Genomic DNA, 12,726 nt, shown 5'->3' with positions numbered 1-12,726 from the left:
TTACAGCCAATTTATAAAAACATGAATTATAGTCTAAACATACTTCAGAATGCATTATTTGGCGTCTATTTTTTTTATTTATTTTTTTTATTCTGGGGGTGTGGTGGGGTCACATCTTGACCACCATAAATGGGACTTAGATTCATTGATCCTACGGCAGCACCCACTCGTTTATAAAAAATATTACATTTGCACCTGGCCCTGACATTAGCATTTAAATCACTACCTAAATCAGTCGGAATATTCAATGTAACACCGTACCCGGTCTCCAACCTTATAAAATCATCCGCACGACACTGGGTTTTGTGATTAAATGATGACATGTTGTAATAAGATTATCAAATTAAACAAAATAGAACCTTGTATCATTACGTAAAGATTAATAATCATCATTAATTTCTGCTTCAATTGATGTTTATTTTCCATTACATTTTTAATGATTGTGGTCTGATTATATTCATATGATGTGTCGTAATTTATAGTGTAGATATATAGTTATGAACATTTTGTGTAAATGAAAATGTCTTTAGCAGACACATAGGCGTTTCACAACAAGTTACGATTGAAGGTAGAATCTATGTGAAAAGATGAAACAGTTTATATTATATAAATTGATGTTTATTTTCCATTACATTTGTAATGATTGTGGTCTGAGCATATTCATATGTGTCGTAATTTATAGTGTAGATATAGTTATGAACATTGTGTGTAAATGAAAATTCCTTTAGCAGACACATAGGCGTTTCACAACAAGTTACGATTGAAGGTAGAATCTAGGTGAAAAAATGAAACAGTTTATATTATATAAATGAGTATATTAATTGGTGGAGCACTTACTAAAGTTATATGAAATATGTGTCATTATGTGAATTTTAAGGATTCTGATTCACAGCTCTGTCATTTTTCTGAGCTACAATCATTTAGAAACTTTCTTCATTCTCTGGCTCATTTAACTTTTTCTAAGGTTCTCATGTTTGAACCAAATGAGAGGGATCGAATACAAGCAAAGGTTTAAACGTTAATATGTTCATCACACATTTCATCTAAAATGACGATATTGAGAAAGTAAGGTTAATTTGCGTCGTTAACGATAAATAAAACATACAAAAATAGTCGACCATTTTTAGTTTAGATGATAATCGAACCTTTTTATTCATGATGGCGAGTCTTTGTGTGGGTGCGTTTGTGTCGCCCAGCTTGCAAGCACGACATTTATAATAAGCATATTGTTTGTTGGAGGTAACAGGTCCTTTGGGGTCACCTGTGGTGAAGTTGTGAACACTTTGTAAAAACAATATTTCATGAAGGGAGCTTGGACAGACCTAATATTTGGTGTGTAGAAGTACACACATTAAGTACAGGAGGAATATTGTTTTTGGTGGAGCTCAAATGTCATTTGGGGTCCTCAGCGATCAACTTGAAGAAACATTGTAAACACAATATCTCAAGAAGAGAAGCTTGAGGAGATCTCATAATTATTATGTAAAATTACCATATTTGAGTACAAGAAGCTTATTGTTTGTTGGTGGAGGTCATTCGGGTCACCAGGGTAAAATTTTGAAAACCTTGTAAGCACAATTTCTCAAGAAGGGATGCTTAGGAAGACATCATATTTTGTGTGTAGAATTACCACATTTATTATAAGAAGCCTTGTGCTTTTGGTGGAGGTCACAGGTCATTTGGGGTCACCAGGGTCAAGTTTTGAAAACCTTGTGAACACAATATCTCGAGAAGTGAAGCTTGGGCAGACCTCATATTTAGTATGTAGAAGTACCACATTGAAGCCGGTTGGTTATGGAGGAGGTCAAATGTCATGTTTTGGCATCAGGTCAAATCGTGAAAGTCTTGTAAACATGATATTACAAGAAGGGAACCTTAGAAAGATCTCATATTTGGTTTGTAGATGAACCATATCAAATTTAAGGAGCCTATTATCGCTGTTGATGGAGGTCATACGTCATTTGAAGTCAACAAACGTCAAACATTTACTTTGCTCCACTCTTACCTGTTTCTCTACACTAACGCACCTACTTTAACATAATATCGCAAGAGAAGCTTGGGCAGATCGCATATTTGGTACGTTATTGCACCGCATTAAGTACAAGAAGCCTAATCTTGTGGGTAGAGGTCAATGGTCGTTAGAGTTCACTAGTGGTCAAATTGTGAAAAACATTTGTTACACAATATTTCAACAAGACTAGCTGTCATACTTAGTATGTTTATGTAACACATTGAGTACAAGAAGCCTGTTGTTGAGGTCAATGGTCATTTCAGGACAGCCTATGTCATCAATTTATTGTTTGTCACGTCACACTGCTTTTCACTGTATTACTTAGACTAATTATATTGTACGCCCCCAATATACATTACGTCAGATTCATGAAGAAAATTGCTCATGTTACATCATCAAAGCCACAATGCATTTTGGAATTCTGGTTTCGTTAATTCCTTAACGATATATTGATGAAGACGTCATGAAGGTTCACATCTTGTTTTATTTTTTTGTTTGCTTATTCGTGGGTCTGTTTGTGCGTTTGTGAGATTAACTTAACTCGCAGAAAATTAACTCTGCAATGAACAAACTATATTCAACCGAATTGAGGGATAAAAAACTGATGCGATCCTTTTTCTATAACGATTCATTAAAAATTAAGCGCCCTTGAGATATTCCTTATATTTAAGGTATGTTGAAAATGATCGGTTAATTTTAATAACTGATAAACAAAAATAAACGATTGGATAATGTAAGAGCAAATAGTTGCAGGATTTTACATTTAACTTTCTTCCTTCAGGTAGAGTTGGAAAACATACTAGTTACCGTTTAGTTGCTTTCAAAATTGTCCGTAGCCGGTGTGTTCCTGATCCTTCCTAAAAAGCTTACTGATGTATGAGGCTGTGACATAGGAAGGAACAACTATTGATGTATTGTGTTGAAGAAGGATGTAATGGCAAATAACTGATTTTCTTACTTTCTCTGATTATAGCCTAAAAGACTGCCTGCTGCCCTCATCAATACCCGTCGGACCATCGCTATCCACACTGAAATCTCAGGGAGTGAAAGGTAAAGTAGTGATTGATTAATCGATTAATGACATGAATCATGTTGTTAACAGTTCAAACAATTCCCTTAGTCGTGTATTGATTGGGTTTAAGTCTCAATCAAACTGAGGGCACCTTATCGCCGGGCGTCATTCGTGGATCTGTTTGTGCGGTTTTGATACTTATTAAATAGTTGTTTAGAATTGCCATTAATTACCATTCCGTCAAATCTCGAACCTTTAACGTCATTGTACATATACCTCGAACATCGGCCGTAATGAACACGAAGCATATATATCTTACACTGCAATACAGCAGATATATAAAGATAAAGTATATTTTATTTCGCCATTTAGGAAAGATGTTAATCGTAAGGGAAAAGAATATACATTTATTTATTTCAAAAACAACTGTCAAAGTAATTAGCCTGCAAGTGTTAAAGTTTTAACTTTGTTGCCATACATGTGTCATTTTGTTTACTTTGGAAACAATCTAATAGTGTTTGTCAGTATTATCAGCGTTTTCATAGCCGTGTATTCATAGCACGATACCAGACCAAAGGGTACATACCAACACTTTTCAAAATGTGTTTTTTGCGGGTCCAGAATTAATCTTCTACCCTTCGTTGTATGTTTAACTAAAGGATGCAATACAAGGCAGTGCTAGATCATACAGTTGGATCATTAGTCGCAACTCTGTAATGGTGTAGATTGATTTTCATACGTTTCTTCATCCGTCGTGCTTCGACTTTTTTTCAAAATTTTAAAGAATGTAGCAGTCTGACATAGAAGTCAAATTTGAATAAATGGGCCTATAAGGAACTTTTTTCATCAATTTCACAATTTTAATCATAAACAAAGTTGACGTTCATAATAGACAAAGTAGACTTTCCGACAATCATGGTCACACTTTCGATGAACTAGTCGACTTGTTGTAAAAGAAGTCGACATTTCAGGGGTGGTACATGATGAAACAGGTGAACATTTGAGAAACTTAGCTTTAATTATTATATGGAAATTCAAAAAAATTCTTTATAAAATAGCAACATTTCCTGTGTTCTACTATAGCCGCCGTAGTACCGAAAGTACTGACATTTGTAAGACATGTAAACCAAATCGCTTTCTGTCTTCTATATTTTTTGATCGCTTTATTCGATACTGTTACCTTTGCTCTTTCTAATGACGTACGCAATCAGAAAATCCTTTCTTTCATATATTCTAGTATTGGTATCTGTAAGATAGGCTCAGTACACAGATACATGTATGTTTTTTTTTTTTTTAAGTAATGTAGGGTCAGTCTTTGTTGCAGCAGGTTGACTTTATCAAGATGACCAATTTACTCAACTTGCATTACATCAATAGTTGTTCCTTCCTCTGTATAACCGCCTCACACACAAGTACACATTTTAGGAAGGATCAGGAACACACCGGCTACGAAAGGTTTGAAAACAACTAAAGCGGTATGATGGAAGCTTTTTCTTAACGGCCAAAATTTTAACTTCAAATCCAAATGTCTCAAAGCAGGTTCTAATAAGATGTGGAGCCATCAATTGGCTACAGATGATAACTTATTTCGTTGGGCAGCAGTGAATAGACAAGTTAAAGTACGGCTCTGTTTCATTCTTCACAACTCGCCCAACCCCACCCGATCTTCTTTCCTACCCATCCTGTTCCGTTTATTGTCGGGTGCTCAGAAACGGCACCACAATATTCCTGTTCAAACAGACAGATGTTGCTGATGTAACCTGACATGTTTTCCAATTCCGTCTGAAGGAAGAAAGTTTACAAAATGTAAATCATGCAATGGTTTGCTCTTATATTATCCATTTCGTTTATTAGTTATTAAAAATAACCGATCATTTCAACATACGTTAAAAAGAAGGAATATATCGAGGGCACTTGTAAGGAGGAGGGGGGGGGGGGGGTCGTAATTCGGGTGGGGGTTGAGAACATAGGTGTCGGTGATATATTCTAAAATAACATGATTTTGAATTAAGCGTCATGGAAAAAGGATCGCATCATTTTCTTTTCTCTCAATACGTTTGAATAAATTGTAACTTGCTGAGTTAATTTTCTGCGAGTTTTTATTATCTCAAAAGATTGTCTGAAATGTGTAACCAAATACCCAGAAGCTGCTTAAATGTCGTGTATATATATATATATTTCTGGGATGCTGATAGAAAACCGATTCGGTATTGATGGGTTTCATGACAGAGGCACATTTCTTTGGATTAATAAGTGTTTCAAACAAGCAACTTTAAATGAAGAACTGTGTGATGATCTGATCGTGTTACATGGTTTGTAGTTTTGAAATACATACTAAACTTGAGTTGTCTACATCATTGCATTGTCACGAAACATATTCTTGTTTAATATTTCATTGTATATGCGTGCTAACCAGGAAAGGAATGAATTGGGGGATTAACTCGGAAAATCTACATTTTTGGGTGGTATAAAATGCATTCTCAAGTGTAGCCCACCGACAGTATGTCTAACTTCAGCATCCCCCCAAAATCACTTTTCTGAAGAACATGTGACACCATGAAAACACAAATTATTGTTAGCGAAAAGAAAGAATATGCAACCATAGAGACAATAAAGATCTTAGTAAAAGTGCTATGGTTGTTTATATTGTGTATTGTTCAAAGAGTTGTATTCACTAATATATCATTGACATTCTTTTATTCGTTAAAGCATATATATTGTTTATTAATCTTATTTGTTTCTTACAGTGTTCTGGATTCCTGATTCTGCTAAGTTTGATGAACAATATAAGCTTGATTTAGACTCTGGTCGTTGGGAAGTAAGTTATTATAACATCTCCTGTATCATAATTATTACATCATATTTGTTTTAATAACATATCGATATTTTTATTACTAGCAAGATCATGAAACTACCACCGACGTGGTACTTGAGTAACCCCAGACGTTTGTAATTCAGCGCACGTCACTGTATTGAACACAGCATGGCTTAGTTAAAGTAACTAACAGAAAGTGGCATAATCCGATGAACTAACTATAACTATGGTTAAAGGGATACAGTCTAGAAATATCAATAAACAAACAATAAGTGGATTAAAGGGATGTATTCAACAAATATTACTAAATATACACTGAGGGGATTATAGGGATGTAGTCAACACAAATTACTCAATATACACTGGATGGACTATAGGGATGTAGTCAAAATATATTACTAAATATACACTGAGTGGATTAAAGGGATATATTCAACAAATAGTACTAAATATACATTGAGTGGATTAAAGGGATGTATTCAACAAATATTACTAAATATACATTGAGTGGATTAAAGGGATGTATTCAACAAATATTACTGAATACGCACTGAGTGGATAAAAGGGATGTAGTCAATAAATATTACTAACATACACTGGGTGGATTAAAGGGATGTAGTCAAAAAATATTACTAAATATACATTGAGTGGATTAAAGGGATGTAGTCAACAAATATTACTAAATATACACTAGATGTATTAAAGGGATATAGTCAACACATATTACTAAATATACACTGAGGGGATTATAAGGATGTAGTCAACAAAAAAATACTCAATATACACTAGATGTATTAAAGGGATGTATTCAACAAATATTACTAAGTATACACTAAGTGGATTAAAGGGATGTAGTCAACAGATATTACTAAATATACACTAGATGTATTAAAGGGATGTATTCAACAAATATTACTAAATATACACTGAGGGGATTAAAGTGATGTAGTCAAGATATATTACTAAATATACACTGGATGGATTAAAGGGATGGAGTCAACAAATATTACTAAATGTACACTGGATTGATCAAATTTGCACTGAATTGATTAAACTGATGATGCAATCAAAAAGAAAGAACAATTAGGGCAGTGGGTTGATTAAAATGAACTTCAACAAATATTACTTAAAGAGATTATGAAATGAAAAATGTTCATGTCTTGGAATGGTTTATTTACATTACTACAACATCACCCATGCACAACTCTCCGTAAATACGGCTTCAAACGCCAGAAATTCGCTGTCAAAGTATTACCCTAGATACCTCTCGAGCTGCCACTCGTAAAAAAAAGCAAAGCTGCCCACCGCAGTTTATCTGACGTCATCAAAGGAACCATTTCAGCCAAAGCCGACTCCCCGCTGTTTACCGATACGGCGTTATACAGTTTACTACATGTAACCACAACACTCTTCTCATCAATTGAAAATGTCTTCTCCCGAATCTTCCGATTCCGAGGAAATAGGACTTCACCTCTCAGGACATTCGTAAGCATTGACGAAAATTATTTTCTTGAGGAAGAAGAAGGAAATAGTTTTGACGGTGATGAAGATAATATCGGTGTTTTTCCCTATCAATTGAGCCCCTTGCAGAAGAATTGTAAAACGATCCCGATGGCCGAGACGCGTCGCTGCCGTGCGAAGTCCCCGAGCAGAACTGTTGGACGACCCTGAACCGAAACTGGTCGGTTGAGCATAAACAAAACCACCGTTATTAAGACCTTCATATGATTTAAATTATCTCAAATGTCGATGATCCTGCTACTTAATTTCGTAGCGAAGCTTTTAGAATTCTGTGTCTTACAGTGCAAGGAAAATGTGACATTCTGTACAGTGCAACCCTATAGTACTAGTAGTGGTAACATAGCCCTAGACCTAACTAATAGACGTTGTATAACAGGCTAGCCCGTGTAATTGTATCATCCAACTGTTACGTAAAATCACAACACAACGCCAGTTTTACCACAAAAGAAAACTTGCAGATCTAGTATTGATTGTTCTAAAACCAACTGGCTTTAAGTTTTGTGCAAAATATGAGGTAACCCCCCCAAAAAATCGTCATTTGCTGTATCAAGGAGGCCTAGACTATGGTCATAACAAGTAATTTGGCAACAGTATAGGCCTATACAGGCACTCATAACGTTGTGTATGTGTAGTGTTTTGAGCGAGTCGTGTTCAAATTCTTCGATTTCTGTCATCTTTTGGAAAAGCTGGCAGTAGAAATCCGTCTTTACTTGTGGTGGAGCAACCTGATATCACATATCGGCTCGGCATATTTAACAGTTGCGAGATAAATTTACGTAAAAACAAAACTCCAAACACCAAATCTCAATTACTACGGAGCGCTGCAACAGTGTAATGATGTGTGTTCTCAGACGTTTAAGAATGTACACTTAGAGTCTCGGAAGTGAGCTGAGTTCCTCGACTGACGTCACGCCGCATTACCATAAATACAACAATTTTTTGAAAGTTTTTATTACCCTCGAATTTTTGATCGTTTATTCCTCAAGGATGCAAGCTTCATTTGACACAAATTGGGTATAATTGGAAAGCTACGAGTATACAGAATACGATGGTTAAGAAAAATTGTTTCATTTCATAACCTCTTTAACAATTAAATGGTTGGTTTAAAGTGATGTAGCAAGCAATCATTGCTAAATATGCAATACATGGATTGGATTGATATAAGATTTACAAAAATATTGAACAGCAAAATTTAACTCATCCACAAGCCCGATTCAAGTTCCAACGTAGTAAACGTATGTTACAAACCGTGAAATGGGTATAGCATAAAGTGTACTAGTAACAGCTGTCACCGTGGTAACGTGATGAAGCATCAGTATAATGTATTACCTACCTTACAGTGAGAGGTTTAAAGTCATATAGAGAACAAATAAACTAAACAATCATTAACATATTATATTAAATGATGAAGTGAACACAAACTTCTCATCATCCAATCAGTGGGGTTAAGTGATAGTAATCAATCATATATCTATAGCAATCCAATCAAGCACTCGGTAACAAAAGGTACATTAAAACAAAACAAAAACCACATACACTTATATTTACCTATCTAATGAGCAACTGAAATGTCATATTAATGCAAAAATGTCATATGAATGAATTCCCTACTGAATATACTTCATATAATTCATGGTAAGTATTAACTATTTTTAACTATGATTTCCACTCTTATACATCATAATAACTAAAAGATATAATTATCCACCCCACTCCCACAAAAAAAAAAAATCAAGTAATATGATCAGGCCTTAAATCCACACATTCTGATTGAATAAGTTTTAATGTTCAGAGGAGAAAAGCAGTAACTTATTAGTTAACATTTTGCATCATATTTCATGGATGTGCTCAAACTGGGCGGCACCGGGCGACTGCGCTTAGCAGTTCTGAATGCCGCCCAGTACAAACAGTATTTTAAACATTTCCGCCCGGCACTTTTATGATGATAATTTAACAAATTTTACCATAACCAACATTTGGGAAAATATATGGCACAGAATAGGAAAAATGGCAACACTTAAGCATACTTCATATTCAAATTTTTTCCAGTGGGGAGGGGGTACCCCGCCCATGAGATCCCTCTCTCAGGGTTTGGATCACACTACCGCACTGTCTGCCCGGCACTCAAATATTCCTATAATTTATACATCCACATATTAAAAAAAAATGATATTATTTGTTTTTTAATTTGAAAATTATCATTATCCCCGCCCTCAACAAGAAAATAAAACAGTAATAATGTAAATGACTAGGCCTAATACCCAAGCAATCTGTTAGCATGTTTTTATATTTCTTTGTCCTGTAGAAGGTTGGATCCTGGTAGATCAATTACGCAAGTAGATGTTCCTGGCGACAACCTGTTCTGATCACGCTGGAGTTATACAGCACTCAGTTCATCGAAAATTGCTTGCCCGAGGTATACACAAAACAAGTTTAGAGGGTACTGGGAAACTTCAAAGAGAATTCGGGTCTCTATTTATAATTGTGACGTTGTAACAACATTGGCCATCGTCCTCTTTAAATCTTTCACTTTGCTTTAATCACCATCGCTGTTTTCATATACTATGTGTCGATATTTGTTTACATGTCTTGCTTAGGGGACTGTTAGTTATGTAGTTAAATTTAAATCATCATACTTGTTTTTAACTTACTCGATTTTATGCTGAGATTTTCAAACATGTTATTCTGTTAAGCAATGTTTTTCTTATATCACTTCATGGATATGTCTTCTGCCAATTATAAAGAAGGAACCATTTATGTCAGAATGATGTGCTTATCAATAAGTTATACCCGAAAAGAATAAAAAACTATTTGAGAAAAATACTTTTTCATCGAGTTGTACTTGATGGAGCAATTAAGTTGGGTGCCTCGGTTCTGAGATTTTATATTGTGACATAGGTATAGTTTGAAAAAAGTTACGTAACACTACATAAAGTTCAAGTTCGTGGTAGTATTATAAAGACGGTTCTTTCACGTTTTCAAGGTGTAATTGTGGGTGTCACATACGTACAAATACTACCCATCTTATAACCAGGAATCTTAAAAAGAAAGAACACTGATCCAACAGTCTTTATGAAGTTTATCTCCGTGGTAATTAATTTAAAGGTACATACGTTGTGATGGTAAATATAGTTATAGTTATAACGAGAATCGATGCGTGAGTGGTTATGTAAAGTGTCAGTAAGTAAATGGAGATACTGCATATGGTGGAGAGTATATAACGGTTTAATTACGTCATCGAAATGTCCACACTGACGCATGTCTTTTCATCTCTTTGAAAACTAGAAGTATGTTATAACTTAAAGCAAAATAAAACTGCAACTAAGCAAACTGCTTATCCACTAGAGCAAAACAAAACAAATCCACAGTCAACACAATGAAGACTGAGACCCAAGTTGGAGAACACTTAAACCTTCCCAACCATACCATTAACGACATGTCCCTATGGGGAATTAATCCTTAGGTAGTCGTCCTGACCTAATACGAATCAGCAGAGAGAGGCTGTGGATGCAACGCCTTCGCACCATTCAACCTCATGGGCTCAACATTCAGGAAGGACATGACTAACTTTTCTTTTGTTCCCTCCTCCTTCTCCCATTGTTCCCCCCCCCCTTTTTCACTTCTCTTCTCATAGCTCTCTTCCACCCTTTTTTCTCCACACCTTTCTGTCTTTGTCCTTCTCCAGTATATTCCCTACCCCCTTCCCTTAATCCTCTCTTTGTCCCCCACTGTGTATCTCCTACCTCTCCTCTTCCCTGTTGGTTTCTTTCTTCCTTCTCTCCATCCCTTGTCTACTAATCCCCTTTCTTCCATCTCTTTGTGTTCACCATGCTCATTAACCTGTCTATTGTGTCCGTGTTTTTGTCCCTTCTGTTACTGTTACTTGTCATTTAGCCTTTGAAGAAGATCCTGCTAGGATCGAAACGTCAGGCCAACTTACTTGTACACACAGTGGCGTAGGAAGGTACTTTTGAGTGGGGGGGGGGGCTGAAGACTGATGGCCGGCCTGGGGGAGGGGTCTAAGGGGAGGGGGTGTCCCCCTGCCCTTTGGATTTTTTTTGCATTTCCAGGTGGCCTCAGATGCAATTTGGTGCAATATAGCACACTTCAACACCCACTCCATTTTGTAAACTTAATTTTGTATTTTCACCTGGCCTTAGATGCAATTTGGTGCTCCAAATGAGATTTTGTTCTCATTTGCAAAGGAAAAGGGGTTTTCTGACTTGCCGAGCGGGGGGGGGCGGAATGATACTTCCGCCCCCCCCCCCATATTTTTCACTGTAGGGGCTGGCGCCCCCCCAGCCCCCCCCGGTTCCTACGCCCTTGTGTACACATAATTTAAAGCAAATAACTAAACTTGACGCGAAATTTTGAAAAAAAATTGTAGAAAAGATGAATCGTGACATATGGATATCAGACGATGTGAATGGTGAGATATGTAATTTTTGTATTATAATTAACAATTAAGTCAGTTTCTGTACAATTATGTATTTAATATTAAATAATATGGAGTATCCATTCCTTTATTTTGCTACTCATGATATAATTTCTAAGGAGGACGAAATAATGAGCGTTGTTAAAGCCTCAGTACTTGTTTGCAAATTTCGACCTTTCCAGCTTACTGCACTAAAAGCTCAGAGAAAATGACACCGTTATTTGAATTTTTCATATCAATAGAAATAAGTTTCATTGAGTTATCTGTCGTTAAAAAATGTGAGCTGAATAAAATTTACCAGCTTTTATAACGAGTCCGTAGTTTAAACAAACTTCAATCAAAATGTGCAAGCCCCGCCGACCAGATAATGCGCCAATGAAACCTCTCTGTTGTTTTTACGACCGTTTGGAACTAGTGTAATGAACATGCTGACATGGGCGGTCGCAGTGATTTTAAGGTATATCGTTCGCGCAATAAGGGTAACATATTTTTTCTTTCGATTGCGACAGCTTTTCTCTAAGAACCCATCTGGTCAGAGTGCATGTAGAACGATAAAATTGAATCTACTTCGGAAGTTTGTTTACCTAAATTCATCATCAAGTCAGGTATACTTCAACATGAAGTTTTCTTTTTACCTTTTGATATATTGTGCTTATTTCATACTTAAAATTAAGAAGTGCAAATATTGTGAGGGTTTATCGGAACCTCAACGCTTCTGTAACATAGCCATTTTTTGTTGATTGCATGTGATTTGTACTATAGCCTTACATGTACATTTTTTCTTTCCTTTGGCTTTGACTTGTTTCCTAGGACCACTAGTTAGGATATTATATGTTAGTTGTCATATTTAGAGATAGCCAATTAATTATTATGCTACTCTGATTGGTGGAAAGTGAACATGTGATGAATATAAATGCAAAGTTTATTTCACC

At 35.8% G+C, this 12,726-nt stretch overlaps 1 protein-coding gene across 1 annotated transcript in view; it reads left to right on the top strand.

Annotated features, from left to right (window-relative positions):
- LOC139983149 (uncharacterized) overlaps nt 1-11,616 on the top strand; it is a 36,973-nt gene extending 25,357 nt beyond the window's left edge. The window contains exons 8-10 of the mRNA XM_071996531.1: nt 2,985-3,061; nt 5,771-5,841; nt 9,665-11,616. Of these exons, the coding sequence (XP_071852632.1) occupies nt 2,985-3,061; nt 5,771-5,841; nt 9,665-9,682 (166 nt within the window). The 3' untranslated portion in view covers nt 9,683-11,616. The remainder of the gene's footprint in view (nt 1-2,984; nt 3,062-5,770; nt 5,842-9,664) is intronic.
- The last annotated feature ends 1,110 nt before the right edge of the window (nt 11,617-12,726 follow it).

This window comes from Apostichopus japonicus, chromosome 16 (assembly GCF_037975245.1).
Source record: "Apostichopus japonicus isolate 1M-3 chromosome 16, ASM3797524v1, whole genome shotgun sequence".
In the NCBI taxonomy this organism is placed as follows: domain Eukaryota; kingdom Metazoa; phylum Echinodermata; class Holothuroidea; order Aspidochirotida; family Stichopodidae; genus Apostichopus; species Apostichopus japonicus.
This window is presented reverse-complemented; position numbering and strand designations above follow the sequence as displayed.